The sequence below is a fragment of the Mastigoproctus giganteus genome, chromosome 5 (assembly GCF_048544385.1).
Source record: "Mastigoproctus giganteus isolate SK-2022 chromosome 5, ASM4854438v1, whole genome shotgun sequence".
NCBI lineage: Eukaryota > Metazoa > Arthropoda > Arachnida > Uropygi > Thelyphonidae > Mastigoproctus > Mastigoproctus giganteus.
This window is the reverse complement of record NC_143579.1, coordinates 193,807,004-193,832,357: the sequence shown is the minus strand read 5'-3', so window position 1 is coordinate 193,832,357 and position 25,354 is coordinate 193,807,004. Positions and strand designations below refer to the sequence as shown.

Genomic DNA, 25,354 nt, shown 5'->3' with positions numbered 1-25,354 from the left:
TTCCCACCATAACATGAATTTATGTCCCCTAGTTCTAGCATCATTTATAATCTTGAAAATTTCATCCTCATTCATTTTACTGATGCCTCTCAGAGCCTTAAACACCTCAATCAAATCTCCCATAAGGTGTCTAGTTTTCAAACTCTGCAACCCACATATTCAAAGTCATTCTTCATAAGGACACCCTTTTGCCGATCTTGCCAGGCGAGTTACCGTCTTTTCACCCTTTCAAGAAGCTCGATGTCTTTCTTTAGGTGTGGTCTCCATACTTGAACACAGTTTTCCAAGTGTGGTCTAACAAAAGCCTTATATAATGGGATTATCACGTCCCTATCTCTACTTGCAAAAGTTCGATAGATCATCGAAAGGACACCATGGGCTTTCCTTGCAACCTGTTTACGATGCTCAGAGAATTTCATGTCTGACCGTATCGTAACACACAAGTCCCTTTCCTCCAGTACTGGGTTTAGTTGAACTCCACAAAGTGAATAAGTTATTTTGGGATTACTGTTTTCCAGGTGTAACCTTACACTTTGTTGGATTAAAGCATAGCTGCCATTCTTGAAGTCTATCTAGGTCTCTCTGAAGAAGCTCAGCTTGACAGTGATCATTAACTACTCTACCAATTTTAACATTATCTGCAAATTTAGACATCACGCCCTCTATCCCTTCATCAATGTCGTTTATGAAAATTAAAAAAAACAGTGGTCCTAATACTGATGCTTGGGGAAAACCGCTTCTTACATCAACCCAATCTACATATGTCCCAATGTGCATATGTCCGTTCTGATATTTCCTGTCAGAGACTTGGCAATTTGGAATCTACTCTCTTTGATCTTCTCTGGCTTAAAATCTCTCTACCTCATTGTGTAAAATTCATCTGTTGTCTCTATACCATTCTTCCAACTGTACTAATCACTTGGAGCTTTTTGAGTTCCTCTCTTTGCAACTTGACTTTCTCCAGGCGAACTTTCCTAACAATGAGGTAATTTTCCTTGGTGATTTTAATGTTCACAACTCCAGCTGGCTTCCGTTTTCTAGTCACACCGACCCAGCTGGTCGCGATGCTGAGGCTTTTAAAATTACTAATGACCTTGCACAGATTGTTCATTTACCTACAAGAATACCGGACAATCCTAATGATACAGCCAACACGATTGATCTTTTTCTCACAAACAACCCTTCTAAGTACAGGGTCAAACTGAGAGGTCCTTTAGGCACTTCAGATCACAACTTGGTGATTGTCTGTTCTCCAATGGAGCCTTTACCTCATGGCTATTCCCAACCTCATGTTGTTTGGCATTACAAAAATGCAAAATGGGATGACCTGCGAGATTTCTTTTCTTCTTTTATTTGGTCGGATTACTGTTTCAAAACTTCTGATGTCAACATTTGCTCAGATCGTGTCAGTGAAATTATTCTTTCAGGAATGGAATCCTTTATCCCAAACTCCACTTTAAAATCTCGTCCTTTATCTAAACCTTAGTTTTCCAATAAAAGTTCTAAGTCTTTCAACAGAAGAATGTTGGATATCGTAATTGGCTTGTTTCTAATTCTTCAGTTTCATTTTCTGTCTACACCAAAGCTCGCAACAATTGTAAAGCAGTTATTAATCAGCCCAAACTAGGGTTTAAACATCCTAAGAGTAGAAAACTTACTTCTTGCCCTAATGGTAGCCGAGCATTCTGGTCCCTTGCCAAAGCTATTGGCCGCAACTTTTTCCAATCTCTGCTCCTACCTCTGTCCAAACCAGATGGTTCCGTTGTCACTTCATCCAAGGATAAAGCTGACCTGCTGGGATCCCATTTTTCTTCCAACTCATGTATTAATGATCTTGGTAAACCACTTTCCACCATTCCCAACATGTTCCATTCAATGGCCCCTGTGGTCTTTCGTCAAAAGGATGTCAGAACGATTTTGACGATTCTTGATGCTAAGAAAGCTCCAGGTCCCGATGGTATTTCTCCACTTGTTCTCAAAACCTGTGCTCCTGAACTTACTCCTATTCTTTGCCGCCTTTCTTCACTTTCTTATTCCAAAGGTGGTTTTCCTTCTGCTTGGAAATTTGCTCATATCCAGCCAGTTCCCAAAAAGGGTGACAAATCCCTCCTATCCAATTATCGCCCCATTGCAATTACTTCTACTCTTTCTAAAGTAATGGAGAAATCAATTAACCGCCAACTCTTAAACTACCTAGAAACCTTCCGTCTGATCAACGATCGCCAGTATGGATTCCGTCAGTGTCGATCCACTGGTGATGTTCTGGTTTATGTTACCCATGGAAAATGGACTAATTCAATGGAAAGGTTCGGTGAAACACAAGTAGTTGCTCTTGACATCTCAAAGGCTTTCGATCATGTTTGGCATAAAGGTCTTCTAAACAAGCTTCCATCTTATGGTTTGCCAACTGTTTTTAGTAATTGGTTGTCCAGTTTCCTCTCTGATCGCTTACTGAGGGTGATGGTAGATGGCTCTCTGCCTTCTAACTTCTCCACTAATGCCAGTGTCCCCCAAGGTTCAGTTCTTTCCCCCACTCTTTTCCCTCTTGTATATTAATGACCTTCTTCCATTGACTTGAAATCCTATCCATAGTTTTGCTGATGATAGCACATTGCATTCAACTTTCCATTTTGAGAAACCTTGCCCTGTTCAATCAGCTTCAACTTCTCGAAAATCTGCTACCAATTCCTTAAATGCCGATCTTCAGGTAATTCTCCAGTGGGACAAAGACAACTTAGTTTATTTCAACCCTTCTAAAACTCAGTCTTGTCTTATATCTTGCAAAAACTCCGATTTCTAGGCAAAATGATATATCTCTTTTGGGGATTACCCTGACTTCTAATCTCTCTTGGCACAAGCACATCACAAATATTGCTTCCTCTGCATCTAAAAAACTTGGTTTTCTCTTTTGCTCTCGGCGTTACTTTTCTTCCAAACAGCTGCTCACTCTATATAAATCGCAAATCCACCCTGCCACGGAATATTGTTTGCACATCTGGGGTGGTGCCCCCAAAACCTCTCTCAGGCATCTAGATTCTATTCAGAAGAGGGCAGTTAGGTTAATTAATGCTTTATCTCTAACAATCTCTCTCCACTCGCTGTCTCATATATACGTACTGTTTCTGCTGCATGCCTCTTCTACAGATACTTCCATGGGCACTGTTCTTCTGAATTCGCTTCTATAATTCCCGCTCTCTCTTTCAGAACAGTCCGAACATGTGCCGCCACCAGCCAACATACATTTACTGTCCAACTTTAAACTCACAGAACCAACTTTTCATCTTCGTAATTTATTCATTCAACTGCCGTTTTCTGGAAAAACCTTCCTTCATACGTATTTCCTGAAATTACAGTCTACAGAAGTTCAAGTCCAATGTCAACACATATTTTCTTTCATCTTCTCAACCTCCAATCCAAGCACGGTAATAAGTACTATAGGTTCTAATACCTCTTGTGTTTGGGGTTTACATAAAAAAAAAAAATCTGAGGAATAGCCATTTATCACAATGCTCTGCCTCCTGCCCTGACGCCATCCTGCTATCCATCTAAGGATTTTCCCAGTGATTCCAACCTGTTCCAGCTTATAAAGCAACTGCTCATGTTGGACTGAGTCAAAAGTTTTGCTGAAATCTAAATAAACAATGTCAAAATTATTCTCTAAATCCAGCTCGTGAGTGACCCTTTCAAAATAGCGAACCAGATTTGTTAAACATGATTTTCCCTTTACAAAACCATGCTGAGTATCCTTGAGAATTTAAATTCGATCCAAATGTTTCTGAATTCCACCCTTGATCACTGCCTCCATGATTTTCGCTACCACTGAAGTCAGACTGACAGGTCGATAATTTCCCATTACACTCTTAGAGTCACCCTTATGTATGGGAGATACATTTGCACTTTTCCAATCCAACGGAATCTCCCCAGAGTCTAGTGATGCTCGCAGAATTAGCCTCAATGGTTCAATGCACTCACCTGTCGCCTCCCTTAAGATTATAGGGTATACTGGAGCCTTACTGGCCTGTAGGCTCGAAAGTTTTTTCATTAAATAATCGCGAAATTTCAATATCATTAATTACATATTTTTCAACTTGGCTCCCACAATTTTCCATTGCCACAAAAGGTTTTTCATTTATAAATATCAATGCAAAATAACTGTTGAGTTCATCTGCAATGGCAGCTGCTGTATTTAATATTATCCCCTTTCCCTTACGTAAAGGTCCGATCTGGTTTGTCCTGCTCTTCTTGGCATATATATATATGTGAAGAATTCCTTATGCCCCCCCACCCTCTTTGCTCTGTTTGCTAGTGATTTCTCATAAACTGCCTTTGCTTGTTTGTTTGTTTGTTATTTGATTTTTAGGAGTATTAGCAACTAAGGCCATATTCCTCTGGAAATATGTGGTGGTGGTCATTCCCTGACCTTTCCGCATCCTTTGTATTTGGTGGTGATGGGCTCGAACCCCTGTCTAATCAAGAAGCGTGTGCACTGCTGCTCCCTCCCACCTGGCTACGGAGGCGTCACTTCCTTTGCCTGTCGAACCTTTTCTGTGGCTCTATTACAGATCATCTTGTAGCTGTTATAGGCTTCAGTACGTTTTATTGCTCTGCAACCTTTCCATGCCACCTTTTTCTGCTCAAGTAATGTGGCAATTTCACTATTCATCCTACTAGGAACCCTCCTCATGGAGTATATTTTTAATGGTAAATATGCATTCAAGGCATCTGGGATTAATGTTTTAAAAGCATACCACAGTTCAATTGTATTCGTTCTCTGTGCGATATATACCTAAATAATAGAGGCCATGTAGTACCTTAAGGAATCGTAATTTCCTTTTCTGAAATTGAAATCCATTCCTTTGCCTTTTACTGCTGCTACCTCTATCATCATCATCCACCGCAGAACTTCATGATCACTTCCTACTACTGGTTCCTCTACTGTCAGCCCTGTTATGTCATCTGATTCATGGGTAATGATGAGGTCTAGGATATTCTTTTCTCTGGTACTTTCCTTGACATGTTGATACAAATAACAGTCATCTAGTTGATTTAAAGATTTTGTTCCCCATGTCGAGTTGCCTTCCGTCTTACTCCAATCAATTAAAGGCAAATTGAAATCTCCCATAATAAGACATTGAGACTTACTTGCTCATTCCATTTGCATGTAGAGGCTTTCATCATAATCTTCACAACAACCTGGTCTGTAGATTACTCCTACTTGCATTATACCTTTGTTTCTAACTACCTCACACCATACAGATTCTATACTAGCATGTGAAACGTCTGAATCCGGGAAAGCTATCATCGGACTCAGGCTGCTTCTGATAAGAACCATTACCCCACCACCCCTTCTATCTATACTATCCTTCCTAAATATATTATACAAGCTGTACTGAAACTCATCATCTCCAATTTCCGGATGGCACCACATCTCCGTAAGCCCTATTATGTCTGCGTTACTTGTTTTAACCGGAAGTTCGAATTCGCCCATTTTATTGACGACACTTCACCATTACTATATAAACAATTAAGACTTACTGTTCTTGTATATTTAACAACCGTAAGACAAATCTTGAAGTTTTTTAGGCTCTCTTCCCTGGCATTAGCTACCCGCTCCCTTGAAACGTTTCTGCCCCCAGAACATCTTTTTTTTTTTTTTTTTTATGAGAACCCCAAACACGAGAGGTATTATAACCTATAGTACTTAGTACCGTGCTTGGGTTGGAGGTTGAGAAGACGAAAGAAGATATTTGTTGATATTGGTCTTGAACTTCTGTAGATTGTAATTTTCAGGAAATACGTATGAAGGAAGGTTGTTCCAGAAAACAGCAGTTGAATGAATAAATGAGGAAGATGAAAAGTTGGTTCTGTGGGTTTGAAGTTGGACAGTAAATGGATGTTGGCTGGTGGCGGCACGTGTTCGGACTGTTTTGAAAGAGAGAGCGGGAATTATAGAAGCCAATTCAGAAGAACAGTGCCCATGGAAGTATCTGTAGAAGAGGCATGCAGCAGAAACAGTGCGTCTATGAGAAAGCGAGTGGAGAGACTCTGTTAGAGATGAATCATTAATTAACCTAACTGCCCTCTTCTGAATGGAATCAAGCAGCCTGAGAGAGGTTTTGGGGGCACCATCCCAGATGTGGGAACACTATTCCATGGCAGGGCGGATTTGCGATTTATACAGAGTGAGCAGCTGTTTGGGAGAAAAGTAACACCGAGAGCGAAAGAGAAAACCAAGTTTTTTAGATGCAGAGGAAGCAATATTTGTAATGTGCTTGTGCCAAGAGAGATTAGAAGTCAGAGTAATCCCCAAAAGAGATATATCATTTTGCCTAGAAATCGGAGTGTCACTAAAGATAAGCATAGGAGCAGAAGAATCCTTTTTGCGAGATATAAGACAAGATTCAGTTTTAGAAGGGTTGAAATCAACTAAGTTGTCTTTGCCCCACTGGAGAATTACCTGAAGGTCGGCATTTAAGGAATTGGCAGCAGATATTCCAGAACTTGAAGCTGACTGAGCTGGACAAGGTTTCTCAAAATGGAAAGTTGAATGCAATGTGCTATCATCAGCAAAACTATGGATAGGATTTCCAGTCAATGGGAGAAGGTCATTGATATACAAGAGGAAAAGAGTGGGGGAAAGAACTGAACCTTGGGGGACACCGGCATTAGTGGAGAAGTTAGAAGACAGAGAGCCATCTACCATCACCCTCAGTGAGCGATCAGAGAGAAAACTGGATAACCAATTACTAAAAACAGTTGGCAAACCATAAGATGAAAGCTTGTTTAGAAGACCTTTATGCCAAACACGATCAAAAGCCTTTGAGATGTCAAGAGCAACTACTTGTGTTTCGCCGAACCTTTCCATTGAATTAGTCCATAAATGGGTAACATAAGCCAGAATATCACCAGTGGATCGACACTGACGGAATCAATACTGGCGATCGTTGATCAGACGGAAGGTTTCTAGGTAGTTTAAGAGTTGGCGGTTAATTGATTTCTCCATTACTTTAGAAAGAGTAGAAGTAATTGCAATGGGACGATAATTGGATGGGAGGGATTTGTCACCCTTTTTAGGAACTGGCTGGATATGAGCAAATTTCCAAGCAGAAGGAAAAACACCTTTGGAATAAGAAAGTGAAAAAAGGCAGCAAAGAATAGGAGTAAGTTCAGGAGCACAGGTTTTGAGAACAAGTGGAGAAATACCATCAGGACCTGGAGCTTTCTTAGCATCAAGATTCATCAAAATCCTTCTGATATCCTTTTGACGGAAGACCACAGGAGGCATTGAATGGAGCGTGTTAGGAATGGTGGGAGGTGTTTTACCAAGATCATTAATACATGAGTTGGAAGAAAAATGGGATGCTAGCAGGTCAGCTTTATCCTTGGCTGAAGTGACAACAGAACCATCTGGTTTGGACAGAGGTGGGAGCAGAGATGGGAAAAAGTTGCGGCCAATAGCTTTGGCAAGAGACCAGAATGCTCGGCTACCATTAGGGCAAGAAGCAAGTTTTGTACTCTTAGCCTGTTCAAACTCTAGTTTGGACTGATTAATAACTGCTTTACAATTGTTGCGAGCTTTGGTGTAGGCAGAAAATGAAACTGAAGAATTAGAAACAAGCCAATTACAATATGCAACGTTCTTCTCTTGGACAGCCTTAGCACATTTATTGGAAAACCAAGGTTTAGATAAAGGACGAGATTTTAAAGTGGAGTGTGGGATAAAGGATTCCATTCCTGCAAGAATAATTTCACTGACACGATCTGAGCAAATGTTGACATCAGAAGTTTTGAAACAGTAATCCGACCAAGGAAAAGAAGAAAAGAAATCTCGCAGGTAACCCCATTTTGCATTCTTGTAATGCCAAACAATACGAGGTTGGGAATAGCCATGAGATAAAGGTTCCATTGGAGAAGAGACAATCACCAAGTTGTGATCTGAAGTGCCTAAAGGACCTCTCATTTCAACCTTGTACTTAGAAGGGTTGTTTGTGAGAAAAAGATCAAGCGTATTGGCTGTATGATTAGGATTGTCCGGTATTCTTGTAGGTAAATGAACAATCTGTGCTAGGTCATTAGTAATTGCAAAAGTCTCAGCATCTCGACCTGCTGGGTCGGTGTGACTAGAAAACGGAAGCCAGCTGGAGTTGTGAGCGTTAAAATCACCAAGGAAAATTACCTCACTGTTAGGAAAGTTGGACTGGAGAAAGTCAAGTTGCAAAGAGAGGAAGTCAAAGAGCTCCAAGTGATTAGTGGAGTTGGGAGAATGGTAGAGACAACAGATGAATTTTACACAATGAGGTAGAGAGATTTTAAGCCAGAGAAGATCAAAGAGAGGAGATTCCAAATTGCCAAGTCTCTGACAGGGAATATCAGAACGGACATATGCACAAGTACCACCTTTGAGGCGAAAGGAATCATACAGCAAATAATTTGGACATCTGAGATGAGCAGTAGTTGAATCAACTGATAACTGAGATTCAGTCAGAAAAAGTACATGGGGTTTGGAAGACTGCAAGTGGAAATGGACATCGTTGAGATTAGAATTGAGACCACGTATATTTGTGAAATGAATTAGGAAATCTAGATAATATGTCCAGTTGGAGTAACATAAGAACTCTTGAGGTATGTGCAAGAGTTACTTTGACCAATATTATCAGATAAGTGTGTGTCAGTATTACCCACATTTCCCCCCCCACCCCCAACTAGCCGTGTCCCTGAACCTTTAAGGTATCCTCAATAATACTGGCAAAAACTTTTGCACCACCTTTGTTTAAGTGTATCCCGTCTCTACAAAACAATTTCCTTCTACCTACAAGTGTGAGCCATGCTGATAAAAATTTCCCCCCCCTAAAGCCTTGCAGATTCCTTCAAGTCTTGAGTTAATCTACAAGGCTTTTAACATATCCTTGTCTGGGCAGAATTACAGACATTAACATTGTGGCCTAGCTCGCGGCATTTCCTCAGCATGGTCCTATATTTTTCAAACAAATCGTCAGATCGTGTACGTTTTACCTAGGTTTGAACATAGATTTGTACACTTCTTTTGACTGCCTCAGGCAGTTAGTTTCAATGGCCGTTCTTCAGGGTAAAATGCCCTCAAAGTAATTAAAATGGGGTGCCCATCAAGTTCTAAGCTGCCCAACTTAATGCCACAGCCTTCACTTGTGCATCAGGCAATAGAGCAGCAATCTCCAAGGCAAAATTGAGGTATGGCTGGTTACTGATACTTACTACTTCCCAAGGGAGGTAATAACTGTTAGTAACTCTATTGATAGGGAAATGTGAAATATATTGTGTAAGAGTAAAAGCAGATGATGTTGTATTATGTTCTTTTAATTGGCTATGTTATTTTTTTTGTTATTTTGATTTTTAAGAGCATTATCAACTAAGGCCATATTGCTCTGGGAATATGCGGTGGTCATTCCCTGACTTTTTCCGCATCCTCCGTATTTTGTGGTGACGGGCTCGAACCCCGGTCTAATCAAGAAGCACGTGCTACGCACTGCTACTGCTGCTGCTCCTGCTCCTTCCCACCTGGCTACGGAGGCGCCTCTCTTAATTGGCATGATCAATTAAGAGAACAAGGGACATCATCAATTAAGGGAACTAATGATATTAAGAGTAAGAGATCTGAGGATTTAATTAACAAGTACAGGGCACTGTTGGGAAAAAAGTGACGTTAGGATTAAATTTGAAAGTATTTACAATCTTGCCCAGAAACGACAGGAGGAAGTACATGTTCAGAGCTTTTTGATTTAGATAGGAAAGATCCACACACAGCAGAATTTTTTGGGTTTTTTTTTTTTTTTTTTTTTTTTTACACTGGATCTTACCTGAAACAATTTATAATCATTTGTTTGATGCAGTAAAAGTCTACTTTCTTGCATCATTCAGCCTTACTAATATTATACTAATCAAATATTGAAATTATGAAATAACAAGGATATAGATATATTCAAACAATTTCATAAATATGAATCTATAAGCAATAATAATAATAAATATATAATAATTATATTTGTGTAGGTTGAATAAATAGGTATACAAGTGGTATAATCAGTTTCATCATGCTCATGTAATTGGTCTCATCACAAAAACCAAATGTGCTAGAGGAAAACCAAAAACAGATTTGGAATCAGCATTCAAATATACATTTTTTAAAATTCTATTTTTCATTTTTTAAAAATTTTTTATATAATTTTTTGTTGAAAAATACTTGTTAGCCTATGTAATTTGCACCATTGCTCATTATTGTTCAAAACTGTAGTTCAGCTGAACACTAAGCCGAACACTGACTGTAGATTTATTGAAATTTGAAATCATTCTTTAGGTAGCATAAGTACAAATAAAAGACAAAAGCAAACCTCTTATCACGTTAATTTGCTTATGAATTATGCATCTAAACTAAATAATATTTTATTATTTGAATATTAAATCTCATTGTTATATAGCACATATAACTCATTTCTGATGTCTGTTTCAAGATTGCCATTCTGGCACATTCCCCATCCACCATAAAAACAACCTTGCCTATGTTCACAATGTATGCACATACACACATAATCTTTAAAACATGTAAAATATATATATAATTTTAATATTAATAAAAAAAAAAAAAAAATATAAACAAGATGGTAACAGAAAACAAATATACCTGCAGTGCTTTTTCTGCTTCTTCTAGAGCAGGTTTTGCTGCTTCTAATTTTACTTCAGCTACTGCTTTCTCTTTTGTAATCTGATCCACAATTGATTGAGCTTTTTCTTTAACTATCAACACCTCATTCTTTATTTTTCCAGCAGCTTCTGATTTCTCAGTAACATCAGCAACCACCTTAAAAATTATTGGAACCATTTTGCATCTAAGATATTAAATAGCAGAACACTTTTGATACATTAAATAATGAAAACTTTCTGCTGCCTAATATCTTAGGTGTGAAGACAAGGAAATATTTGAATACACAACAATAAATGTTTATATCCACCAGAGACCTTTATTAACTTATACTTATTTCAACTCTTTTACAGACACATAGGAAACATAATTTTTTTTTTCTTAAACTTTCCTGCGAGTCATTACAAACAAAAAATCTACCCCTTCCATTGATGTTTTGTCTACCTTACAGGATTATAATTTGATCAGATCGTTTTTAAAGATGTTCTCGTAATTTGACTGTAAGATGCCAAGTTCATGAATGAAATAATTTAATTATGTTGGGTAACCTACAAATTTAGGCCACCACATCAAAATGTTAAGAAATCAGAAAACAGTGATATTTATTAATTAGATTAGGTATGAATATGTACACTATAAATATTAAAAGGCCTAATTTAACTATATTTATATTTCTATACATTTTCAATCTGTAAAAATTTGAAACTATCACATATAAACTTCCTCATTGGGTAAAATCTGACTGAACAGTCAGATGGCTAAAAGCAGCAAAAACATATGTTGTGCATTATTAAAACATACTGAATAGCTAAGGTAGTGTCACAGTACTGTCACAGTTAATACTAACATACTGAATAGCTAAGGTAGTGTCACAGTTGCACACAGGCAGTCCAGAGCCCTTGGAAGAAAGCAACGTATACAAAGATGGTGATCATTGTGAAGACAGGTAAGGGCAACCTCTTCTCAGTGGTTCTTGCTCAAGTCTGATGATCTGTGTGTGGCTAGACCTATGACATAAATCCTCACACTGGCAGTATTTCCTGTCATAAATCCTGCCAGTAGGAATAATAACCGCAACTACTTGCAGTATAACAGGATCACTGAAAAGGTGTTTCAATTTCAATAGATTTAACGTACAGGAATGAATCTGTGTTAATAACAGGAATGAATTGGCACAGCAGAATGTGCAACTACAGTGGTAACTTCCTGAATCTCTGTTTGATTAGATGACACAGATTCTAAACCAATGTGTGGTTAAAGTGAAAACATTTTATTCTACTGGTTCACCAGTGTGTTTTCCTTTGGGAAAATCTGCTTCCCTTCTCTCCTCTAAGTATGTACATGAAAGCTTTAAAACATCTCTGTGGCAGATACTGGCATATATGCTGGATGTGATATCTACCCTGTATAACAGGATATTTTGTCATCCACTGAGGTTATTACAGTAGAATAAGAAGGATGATCAGGCTGATGGGAATGGTGTCAAATATCCTAAGTGTTGAAGATATTTATTCCAATCCGTCTGTTTGGATTTTTCTGGTGCAAAGGCAACTTAGGCCATATTGCACCTACCAAAGTAGTTAATAATAATTTTGTTGGCTTCTATGTTAGAAATGGTTAGAACAGTTAGAACAGTTAGAAACGGTCATATAAACCATTCATTTCCGAAAGAAGAAAAATTCTGTAAGGTTTGAATTTTCACCTATGATATGGCTAAGTGATAATTCCTGTAAGTTTCAGAGAGAAACAAATAAAATTAGATGGGAGTTGTTATACAAGGAGTATGTGTTTTATTATGAGTGGCCTGTGGTAATTTATACACTGTAGAGGGGTCGTTAACTGATAACGTGATTTGGCCCTTGAGATCTGTCGCAGACATTTTCTCAGATATGCCAGACAAGCGGTGCTTGCTACCTAAACACTGATGGAACTGATATTCAGGTGACACTCAAATCAAGTGGACCCAATTTCAGAGAAGTCCGGAGGGTCTGCGACAGCCAAATCCTCCGCTTGTACCTTTACGATGGTGGGACTGTTAGTAATTCTGGGTATAATCCCATGTGCAAACACACTGTGGGTGACCACCCAAGTGTGAACCAACGTAAGCAGGGGTCGAGGTGTGGTGCCCACACCACACAGAGGAATGCCATTCCTCTGTGTTACCAGGCAATACTAGGTGGTAGATGACTCTCATACCAGTGCAATACAACCACTTTGCTTATTGGAGGTTTGAAGTTCTGGAACCCACGTTTAGTCTCCAGAGCTAAGTTCCGGTCAACCCCCCCCCCATTTCTTCCATCATGCAGTATGACTGATGTCTTTTGAGGTTATGATAAACACCATGGCGAGATCCAAAGTTTCTTACATTTTGAGGATACAGCTCTAAAATGGTGTTTGCAGGCCGGCCGCTAGTTAGTACACTGGACCGAACCTATTGATAACTCTCTAGGAGGCTTCCAGATCAGCTAGTGTATAATCATGTTGCCTCTACTCTGCTGGATAGCAACTGAAGGGGGTCCGAGTAGTGTGGATGTGGGAGGGAGGGGATTGTCAAGGACACATGTCAAGGATATGGGTATATTCTTACCATGTGCATGCCATATCCAATAATTTCATTACTTCATACAGCATACCCACCCCCACTTTTTCTTACTATTGAATACACCATGAATTGTCAAACTAAGAGAGCAAACTTATCAGCGAGAAGATCTAAACCTCCCAAACACTTCCTAGTTCATTTTACAAATATCAGTAGTCTCAGTTCTAATATCAATGCTGTCCATTTCCACTTACAGTCTGCCAAACCCCATATACTTTTTCTTTCAGAATCTCAGTTATCGGTTGGTTCAAACACTGCTCATCTCAGTTGCCAAAATTATATGCTGTATCATTCCTTTCACTTCAAAGGCGGTAGTTGTGCATATGTCCATTCTGATATTCCGAACAGAGACTTGGGAATTTGGAATCTCCTCTTTCTAATCTTCTCTGGCTTAAAATCTCTCTACATCATTCTGTCAAATTCATCTTGTCTCTACCATTCTCCCAACTCAACTAATCACTTAAAATTCTTTGACTTCTTCTCTTTGCAACTTGACTTTCTCCAGTCCAACTTTCCTAATAGTGAGGTAATTTTCCTTGGTGATTTTAATGTTCACAACTCCAGTTGGTTGAGATGATGAGGATTTTGCAATTACTAATGACCTCACACAGATTGTTCATTTACTGTTCTTTTACGAGAATACCAGGCAATCCTAACCATACAGCCAACATGCTTGATCTTTTTATCTCATAGGTGAGATGAGTGGTCCTTTAGGCACTTCAGATCAGAAGTCTGTGATTGTCTCTTCTCCAATGGAGCCTTTATCTCATGGCTATTCCCAACATTGTGTTGTGCATTACAATAACGCAAAATGGGATGAATTGCGAGGTTTCTTTTCTTCTTTTCCTTAGTTGGATTACTGTTTCAAAACTTCTGATGTCAATGTTTGTTTGTTTTTTGGTCAACCTTTTGGTCAACATTTTGGTTTTTAGGAGCATTAGTAACTAAGGCCATATTGCTCTAGGGATATGTGGTGGTCATTCCCTGACCTTTCCGCATCTTCTGTATTTGGTTGTCACGGGCTCGAACCCCGGTCTAATCAAGAAGCGTGTGCTATGCATGGCTGCTCCTGTTCACCTGGCTATGGAGGCGCCCTCTGATGTCAATGTTTGTTCGGATAATGTCAGTGAAATTATTCTTGTAGGAATGGAATCTTTTACTGCACACCCCCACTTTAAAATCTTATCCTTTATCTAAACTTTGTTTCCAGTAAATGTGCTAAGGCTGTTCATCAAGAGAAGAATGTTGCATATCGTAATTGGCTTGTTTCCAATTCTTCAGTTTCATTTTCTGCCTACATCAGAGCTTGCAACAATTGTAAAGCAGTTATTAATCAGCCCAAACTAGATTTTGAACAGCTAAGCATAGAAAGTTTGCTTCTTGCCCTAATGGTAGCCGAGCATTCTGGTCTCTTACCAAAGCTATTGGCTGCAACTTTTGCCCATCTCTGCACTCACCTCTGTCAAAACCAGATGGTTCTATTGTCACTTCAGCCAGGGATAAAGTTTACCTGCTAGCATCCCATTTTTCTTCCAACTCATGTATTAATGATCTTGGTAAAACACCTGCCACCATTCCCAACATGCTCCATTCATTGCTTCCTGTGGTCTTCCATCAAAAGGATGTCAGAAGGATTTTGACGAATCTTGATGCTAAGAAAGCTCCAGGTCCTGATGGTATTTCTCCACTTGTTCTGAAAACCTGCAACTTACTCCTGTTCTTTGCCACCTTTTTTCTTCTTATTCAAAAGGTGATTTTCCTTCTGCTTGGAAATTTGCTCATATCCAGCCAGTTCCTAAAACGGGGGTGAAAAATCCCTCCCATCCAATTATGATCTCATTGTGATTACTTCTATTCTTTCTAAAGTAATTGAGAAATCAATTAACTGCCAACTCTTAAACTATCTAGAAATCTTCTGTCTGATCAATGATTGCCAGTACGGATTCTGTCAGTGTCAGTCCACTGGTGATATCCTGGCTTATATTACCCATTCATGGACAATTTCAATGGAAAAGTTCAGTGAAACACAAGCAGTTTCTCTTGACATCTCAAAGGCTTTTGATCTTGTTTGGCATAAAGGTTTTCTAAACAAGCTTCCATCTTATGGTTTGCGAACTGTTTTTTGTAATTGGTTATCCAGTTTTCTCTCTCATTGTTCATTGAGGGTGATGGTAGATTACTCTGTCTTCTAACTTCTCCACCATGCTGGTGCCCTCCAAGGTTAAGTTCTTTCCCCCACTCTTTTTCTCTTGTATATTAGTGACCTTCTTCCATTGACCAGAAATCCTATCCATAGTTTGAGAAACTTTGCTCTGCTCAATCAAATTCAACTTCTTGAATATCCGCTATAAAATTCCTTAAATGCCAATCTGCATTTAATTCTCCAATGGGGCAAAGACAACTTAGTTGATTTCAATTCTTCTAAAACTCAGTCCCTGTCTTATATCTCGCATAAAGGATTCGTCTGCTCCTATGCTTATCTTTGGTGACACTCCAATTTCTAGGCAAGATGATATATCTCTTTTGAGCATTACCATGACTTCTAATCTCTCTTGGCATAAGCACATTACAAATATTGTTTCCTCTGCATTTAAAAAACTTGGTTTTCTCTTTCGCTCTTGGCATTACTTTTCTCCCAAATAGCTGTTCACTCTGTACAAATCGCAAATCTGCTCTAACATGGAATATTGTTCCCACACCAGAGCAGTGCCTCCAAAACCTCTCTCAGGTTTCTAGTTACCTGTTAAAGAAGTTTTCCCCATTGGTGAAAATAACTGTCACAAGACGGCATGATGACAGACCATGGAAGAACGTGATTTATAGGTTCTTGGTGGACTTTATTGGTTGTATATTTCAGTTTTCTGCTAGTTCCATTAACCTAATACCTGCAGGCCTAGTTGGTTGTGGTTTGTTTCTATAAAGAGTTGTCATTAGGATGGGTCGACTAGCTTTGGATCTTGGTTATAACATCTTTTTTCTAATCTTTAGAGGAGCTTCACAGGCTTGTACATACAGACTTTGCATTGGCGATATTTTGAACGCACCTAGAGCTATTCGAAGAGCTGAATGTTGAATAGGGTTGAGGCGAGATAAAGCACTTTCTCTAACAGAATCGAAGACAGGTGCACTATAGTCCAGGTGTGATCTGATTATGGATCTATATAAGTGAAGCAAGGTGTAACGATCTGCTCCCCAGGTTGTTGCTGATAAGGCTCTGAGTATGTACATTTTTTTTTTGACAAGCTGTCTGAAGATGTTCAATGTGTTTTTGATAATTTAAATTACTGTCAAAAATTAACCCAAGCAGACAAATACTATTTGATATTGGAATAGGATGGTTATCTAATTGGAGTTTGGGATCAGGATGAGTTTTATGTATAATACAAAACTGAATGGCAGAAGATTTCTGGCTGGATAGTCTGTAACCATTTTGTTTCATCCAAATCTGGATCCGATTTATTGATATCTGCAATTGTCTCTCAATATAATTCATGTTTTGAGAATGACAGTAGATTGTGAGATCATTGGCATAAAGGCACGAGTCCACTGTTTTCAGAATGAATTCAGTTAGGTGATTCATTATAATTGCGAATAGAGTGGCGCAGAGAACGGACTCTTGTGGGATTTCTCGTTATGGTCTGTATGGAATACAGACCATAATGAGATGCTCATTTTTGATTAATGCATTTCTGATGTTTGCTTCGGCTTTAATCATAAGGTCCAATGATGATCAATTTTTTCTGAATCCAAACTGATTGTTATTAATCAAATTTTGCGACTCAAAAAATCAAGTCAGACAGCGATGAATCATTTTTTTCAGGATTTTGCTCAGACAGCTGGTAAGTTAAATTTGTCTATAGTTATGAGGAACAGAGTCTTTACCATGTATTGGTTGTTATTTGGTTTTTAGGAGCATTAGCAACTAAGGCCATATTGCTTCGGGATATGCGGTGGTCATTCCCTGACCTTTCCGCATCCTCCGTATTTGGTGGTGACGGGTTTGAACCACGGTCTAATCAAGAAGCATGTGCTATGCACTACTGCTCCTGCCCACCTGGCTACGGAGCGCCTCCCCCCAGGTATTGGGATAGCTAGTACATATGAATAATGCCAGGAGCTTGGGAATGTATGTTCGATTGAAGAATATCAGCAGTGATGAGTGTGACTTTTGATCTAAATTTTTTAGCATCACATAAAATATTCCAGGGTCAGCAGCACTGTTCCTAGTGTTTGTAAGAGCATGCTGCAGTTAAATCATGGTGAATGGCTGATTATATGTTAATACATATCTGTCAGTGAAATTCAATTTGGATTTTTCAGTTACACCTTTAATTTTTGAAATGATTGGTCATAAGCAGTTGAAGAGGACAATTGAGAAAATACGGATCCTAGTGCATTTGTGTTTCTGCAGGCGTAGAGAGTTCCTGTCCATTCCAGTTAATTAGTGGAGTAGATGTTGGAGGAAATTTGCCATTTAACAGTTTTATCTTACTCAAGATCAGTCTGATGTCTGTATTTTTATTAACTGAGGAAGTGAATTTAATCCAAGATTCCTTTTTTGCTTTCCGTCTGATATAATGGGCTCTTTCTCGAAGTCGATTAATAAGATTGGAATTGGTTGGATGTTTGTGGAATTGATTCCATGCTTTGTTTTTCTCTTTTTTTTTGCATTGTTGCACTCTTGGTTCCACCAGTAATCTAATTTTTGCCTTTTCCTGACTTAGTATTGTGGAATGGTAGTGGTTGCAGCTGTTAGAATTTGGTTTGTTATGTGTTCACTAACATGTCATTTGGTTTTTAGGAGTATTAGCAACTAAGGCCATATTGCTCCGGGAATAATACGGAGGAAAGATCAGGGAATGACCTTTCTGCATCCTCCATATTTGGTTGTCATGGGCTCAAACCCCAGTCTAATCAAGAAGCATGTGCTACGCACTGCTGCTCCTGCCCACCCACCTGGCTACGAAGGCACCTGTTCAGTAACATGGTTGATGGAACAGCACTGTATGATATGGTTGTCGAATGAGACAAGCCTGGTGTATTTTATCCAGCCAGCCTTTGTAAATTTCCATTTTACTGGATTATCTCTTGGTAATGAACAGGAAGTTTGAATTTTGCATATTATTGGGAAATGATTGCTGTTGTGGATTGCTAAGACTTACCCAATCGATACTTGGATAGAGCACTGGAGAGCAAATGAAAAAGGTCTATTGTGGAAGTTGATCCAGTAAGAAGATGAACAGAGGTAGGAGAGCCAGTATTCAATAATGTTAAATCAACCTGTCTATCAACATTTCAATAAGCTTTCCACACCCGTCTAAGCTGGAGGAACCCCATAATGGATGGTGAGCATTAATATCACCTAGTAGACAGAAGGGAGGTGGTAGTTGCAAGACAAGATTTTTTCAATTTCCTGAATAGAATATGGGTTATTAGGTGGAAGATAAATTGAAATGTAACAGTGATTCCAATTACTATACATGTGGCAACAGCTTCTAAGGAGGTTTGCAATGGAATGCATCTGGAGGGAACTCTTGAATCCAAAAGGATGGCTACTCCTCCATGAGCACTATTAGTGTCAGATCTATCTTGTCTGAAAACATAGTATAATTTTTGACTGCAGGGGAAGCTTGGGGTGTCAATTCAATTTCTTGTAAGCACACGGCAACAGGTTTGAAGCAGAGAATTAGTTCATAGATATCAACCATGTTGCTGCAAAAACCTCTACAATTCCATTGAATGATGTGTTCCATTACAGTATTTAATTTTGTTTGTGGAAGGTGAATCTCACTGCTTTTTATAAGCTGATTGTTTATGACGGTCCGGTTTTAATTTTTATTTTCTGGGAAATGTGGGTCATTATGATTCAACGTTATCATACATATTATCTTCTGTGTATATTTCAAGAAGTTCTTCTTGACCGATGGTATCAACTGTATCCATACTTGTTAGGCATGATTGCTTCACCTCAAAGGGATACGATCTGTGCAAATTTTCTGCTACCTGACAATGCAGAGGTCTCTGGGATAGAATTGTGAGTGGTGCATTACTGATTTGGTCTGCTTAATTGGTTTTTAAAATAATAAGAGAAGTTTACCTCAATATAATATGTAGAACCCTTCTGTATGATACTCTCCAGCAATTAAAAGAAAAAAATTGAAAATCTTGCATTGCAATAAAAAATAAAAAATAATTAAAAATCAATTGAACACAATTAAAAATCAATGAATGCAATTAAAAATAATTAAAAATAAATTGAATGCAATTAAAATTAATTAAAAATTATTTTTAATTGTGTTCAATTGATTTTTAATTATTTTTTATTTTTACTGTAATGTAAGATTTTCCATTTTTTCATTTTAATTGCTGGAGAGTATCATATGGAAGTGTTGTACATATTATATTGAGGTAAACCGCTCTTATTATTTTACAAATATTGATATCAACATAGAACATATTGAGCATTACAGCTCTGGTTCATACTATCAAACTGAATTGGTTTAGATGGATGTGGACTGAGAGTACTGATCGAGCCCAGTCTGAGATTGATATTTTTGGAGAGATAGACACTTCTGTCTGACATGCCACTGATTTGTGTATGTGAATGGTAGAAGCATAAGTGCATTTTGGTATACATAAGTTGACTTGTTTTTTTGCTTCTTGGTAAGAGACTATTTTCAATTTTATATTTTTATATTTTCTTTCCTAACTTCCATATTGAGGTAAACTCCTCTTATTATTTTACTAATTTCCTACCTTCCACAGATCACAATCTTTGGAGTAAGCTAGATGACTGCCACTACAATTAGGGCACTGTGGTGTTGGAGCCTTGCATTCTGCTTATGTGTGAGTTTTGCATTCACAGTTTGGACATGTAGCATCTCCATGGCATGCTGTCTAAGAATGGGCAAACTTTTGACATTTATAACATATAAGCAGATTTGGAACATATGGCCAAACACGGCAATTCAAGTAACCTGCTTTGACAGAAGCCGGTAGATTTGGAGTACTGAAAGTTAAGATTATGTTTCATGTAGGAGTCAAGTTATAATCTTTTCTGATCATGATTCACTTTGCATGAGACACATTTTGATCTTTTAGCTTCTGGTTTATTTCTTCCTCAGAAACGTTTATAGATCCCATTCGGAGATCACTCCATTGGATGAATTCAGTGTGTTGCATGGGGTGAACTGGAATTCCATTTAAAGAAGTTAGCTGTAATAATAACTCAGAATGTCTTGAGTGAGATATCTCTATTAGTAAATCTACTGATTGGAGATGTTTAACCATTTTTGGTGAACCTGCAGCATTTTCTAAGCATCTCTGGATGATGAATGGGGAGAGCTTACTCACAGGTTGGGATGACAAAGAATGTACTATGAGGAAAGCTGGAGATTTCCACTTTCTTGTGTCCTTTTCAAGTCTCTTTGAAAGAGAGAAGTCATAGTTGATGTCGTTGTTTTCAGAGCTCTTTGGCTCTAAACGTGGAAATACATCAGCTTCCATTTCTACTCCTTTTAGCTCCGAGGGATGGATTTTCCCAACAGGTTACCAGCCCCGCCATGTGGAGGCAGGAGTTGTGCCACCAGTGACCAAGCGGTTATTGAAGTTAGTTGAGTGGTTAGTATTTGATATGTATACTACGAAAAGAAAGGTTGATTCCCTTTCTGGGTTCTTACTTCTGACTTCGCAAGCACAGAACCACTTGATGTGAACAAAAGAGGAGATCACACAAGAAAAGAAATAAAACTATTTTTTTCAAAGAGTACTCTGTAAATCGCACAGAGAAAACCGCTTGGCACTCGGGGCCCCCAGTTACCCAGAAACCTACTAATGCAGAAGTTACATACATAACAGAAAATTAAATTTTTCTTAATTAATTGATTTTTTTTCTCTTTTTCTGTGATTAATAGAAGTGAAAAGTAAATATAGTTATCCCTTTATCAATTAATTACTAAGATTACAACTTTATAAAACACACTTAATAAAACTATAGTTTTATGTTCTGTAAACTTAGCTTTTGACTAAATAATATTTATTACTCTTCTCCCATAATACTCTTTTTTTCTTTTTTTTAAAAAACAGTACAGTTCCCACCCCTCTCTCTCTCTCTCTATATATATATATCTTCACAAGCAGCACCATTTTTCCGAGCCTTACAAAACAATCCATGCACAGCATACACACTGTCCAAGGCTGACAAATACTGCATTAAAAGTACATTCAATCTATAAATTACTATTTCCATAAAAATTGTATAGAAAAAAGAAATAACTGCCAGATTTCTATTTTTCTAATTATAATGAATGGATTGACAAATATTTTTAAAAGGTCCATGTATAAAATTTCATGAAAATCCATCCATTGGGAGTTATTATTATTATTAGCCATATGGTGCAAGGAAGCCTGAGGCTTATGCTGCACCAGGCCAAAAAAAATTCCTGAGTTACCCTGTGTGAGAGAGAGAGAGAGAGAGAGAGAGAGAGAGAGAGAGAGAGAGAGAGAGAGAGAGAGAGAGAGAGTCAGAAATAGAAGGGAATCACCAAGAAAGAGAAGAATGATGATATCCAGCTCAGGACCCTGTGTATGCCAAGCCCATATTCACCAGATGTGAGCCTGGGGTTGTTACATGTGGATGGACGGATAGGCATGGTGAAGACAAGAAGCACTTATGGACACTCTAAAAACCAAGTAATGTGAAATGCACATTACATGTTACATTCAGCATTAAAGCCAAAAAGGAAACCTCCCATACATTTCACACCTTCTTAAATGATTGGTAAGTTCCAAGGCTTTCTAGAATAAGATTTTTTTTTCCATTGATCCCAGAACATAATTGCAGATTTACCTACAATTGTTAGGAAAAACATTTATCAGCATCTCTGCAAGGACATCTTATGCTAGAGTTCTTGGTCATGAAATAGAAAAGTGAAAAGCAGCCAATAAAGCTGTCTTATAAATCTGACTTGTAATGCCATTAATACACAAGTTGAAAAGATCAGTTTTGCTTTATGAGGCAAGTGCTGTAAGACTAGGTAATTAATTAATCATTTCATTAATTATGAAACGATTAACCATATTTCAATATAACTTATGGATTACTTACTCTTCCTATATAACAGAATATTTTTTGAAGGGCAAGAACAAAGCAATTGTTCTTGCCTTTCCTCAGCCAGGAAAAATCCTAAAATTCCAAGCAGTTATCATCCTACAAGCTCTGATAAGCTGATTATGCAGGATCCCAGAGAAAATGGTCAATGATCATCTCACAGTATTTAGGAGCAAGTGATGAACTCCCTTGAGGATACAATGGACTTTCCAGTGTAGCAGGCTTAAAACCAAATTACTGTTTTCAATTCGGAATACTTTCCTAAAACAGATCTAGTTTCAATTTTCTTTGATATGGAAACAAGCATATGACACAAGGTGGAGTCTCTCTCTCTCGCTGCCATTTAGAAGGATCAATTTTAGGTGTTATTTTTTTTTTGCTATCAAAATGATATCTGTTACAGAACAACTTCCAACCCCTCTCTTTCTCTCTCTCTCTGTCATTTTCAAGGATCAGTTTTAAGGGTTATTTTATTATTTTTTTTTTGGCTATCAAAATTATATCTGTTACAGAACAACTTCTTCCAATGTCCTCTACGTTGATAGTTTTAATATATTTTCTAAGTTATAAAACATGATGATTACTGTATGGGAGCTTCTACAAGCTATTGAGAATTTAATATGTCGAGCATCAGTGCACACTGACACACCATACTTTCTCTCCATCATGCACTGGCATGATCTAAATTAGAACACAGGGTGACATAATTATACACATATGATGGAAGTAGCATACTTCAGTGATTGAATCCAGTCCACCATCAGGCTATCTGTATTGCTGCTGGAGCATTTTACACATCTGTAAAAGTCGATATGCAAGTAAATAAACATCCTTGTTGCATTGATGGAAGCAGTTATGTCTACACTATGCACCCCCTTCCCCTTACTATAGTTATCCTAAAACTAATCATAGATTGCAGTATATATAAGTTTTCCAAGCACGTTCATGTATTAACATGTAATTGACTACCTTGAGAACTGAGGAGAGGCAAACACACCCAATGCCTACCTGCAATTCTACTTAATGCACCAAGCCAAATGTGCAAGTCAGCACAGATAGCTCAAAATCAGAATCATCTACAGGATATCTGAAAAATTTTTAGGAAATTTCTGGTATGCTACCACTGATTTAATTGGCCAATATGCACAACTAGCTATGCCTTTTATTGTAGTCTATATTTGGCAGTCATAATCACTTTCAGTGTGAAGCTATAACATTATTATCCCATGATTCCAAAATTCTGTATGCCATCAAGAGATAATACCCTTCAGTAGGAATGCAGATCTAAAACTACTTGTATGAAGAAATAAGATTTATTGTCATATAAACACACAAGGTTTATAAGACAATAAATCTGATCTGATCAACAATCCTGAAAATATCATATATTACTTTATCCCAAGGAAAAATTGTTCCTACTGATTAAACCTAATTAAATTAAAACTTTTTTTTTATCAAGTGTAAATTTGTTCCTTTTAAAATTGTTCCTTTTTTAACAATGCAACTGGCAAGGCAAAAAAAAACAAAAAAAAAAAAAAAAAACAGGCATATTTTGCATTGCATATAAAACAATATTTTTAGGGCAAAAAAGGTGAACATAGGTTATATGATGCATTTTCATTTCATTCCTTATTCTGACACTATATTATAAATTAAGAATAAATAATATCTTCAGTAATAGCACAAGGAAAAGAAGAATATAATTTATATACTTCTTTTCTTTGGTTGGATTACTATTTTAAATCTTCTGATTCCAATGTCAGCTCCAATTATTTCAGTGATTACTCTTGTAAGCATGAAATCCTTTATTCCATGATTCTGCCATAAAATCTCAAACTTTACCTAAAACTTAGTTTTCTAATAAATGTGCTAAGGCTGTTCAAGATAACAATTTTGCATACTGAAATTAGCTTGTATCCAAATCTTTAGCTTCATTTTCTTCCTAAGCTAAAGCTCAGAAAAATAAAACATTCATTAATCAACTCAAACTTGATTCTGAACCGGCTTCTCTCTCTCTCTCAGGGTACTCAATTTTTTTTTGGCTGGTGCAGCATAAGCCTCAGGCTTCCTTGCACCATAAGGCTAATAATAATAATAATAATAACAATAATCAGAGTTCCTCAACCAACAGTAACACCAGACATTAACTCCACCCTGTGTACTTGGTAGCAGTACCTGTCACGGAGTGGAATCCCCCAATCAGGGACAAATAATATAAGAGCAATAATAATCATGTGAGCATACTATGAAATAACCAGGCTAGAGACCGATATGACAATGTACAGGTTGTGAATACATACCAAGTGGTTGGAACGATTCCCAGATATTCAGGTCACCAAACAGAGATTAGCGGAGCAAAGAAGGACCATCATACGAAGAACCTAACAGCTCCTGCCATCTTGGAAAAAATCAAGCAGGATGTGAGCAATCAACTACAAAGAACAAAGAATATGGTCAATACAGAACCAGAGGAGGAAGAGCAAGAAGATATACAACACAGAGTAGCTGAAGTGGAAAGAGACAAAGTCTCTTTCCACTTCATAATATCCAGATATCCAGATTCCATGACATTCCAAGTAACGATATCCAGAATAGAAGACAAGTGGAAGAAGGCCCTAACAGAATTCGAAGGAATGGACCCCACAAGAACCCATGTGATACCTAAGCAGAGGCCAAATAAAATCCTGTGGAGAGTAGCAGCCCACCTCAATCGGCAAATAATTACCTTGACAAGAATGGTGCAATGTTGGAGGCTATCCACACAGCTGTACACTGTGCTGCCATAGCAGCCACTAAGATTAATGGAAAAGAAAACAAGAGACCAGCAGCAGAAGAACCAAAAATAGAAGGAACCACCAGCTTGGTAAAGAAGACTTCAGCAGAAGATAGAAGAATTAAGAGTCGAGACAGTTTGGTTCACCCAGTACCAACAGGGTAATAGAAGTAAAAAATTGATTGGAAAGGTGAAGAGCAT

The 25,354-nt window shown here is 37.9% G+C and overlaps 1 protein-coding gene across 1 annotated transcript in view; it reads right to left on the bottom strand.

Annotated features, from left to right (window-relative positions):
* LOC150085960 (dynein axonemal heavy chain 8-like) overlaps positions 1–25,354 on the bottom strand; it is a 1,559,705-nt gene that overhangs the window by 462,839 nt on the left and 1,071,512 nt on the right. The window contains exon 63 of the mRNA XM_090374756.1: positions 10,655–10,831. Within this exon, the coding sequence (XP_090230882.1) occupies positions 10,655–10,831 (177 nt within the window). The remainder of the gene's footprint in view (positions 1–10,654; positions 10,832–25,354) is intronic.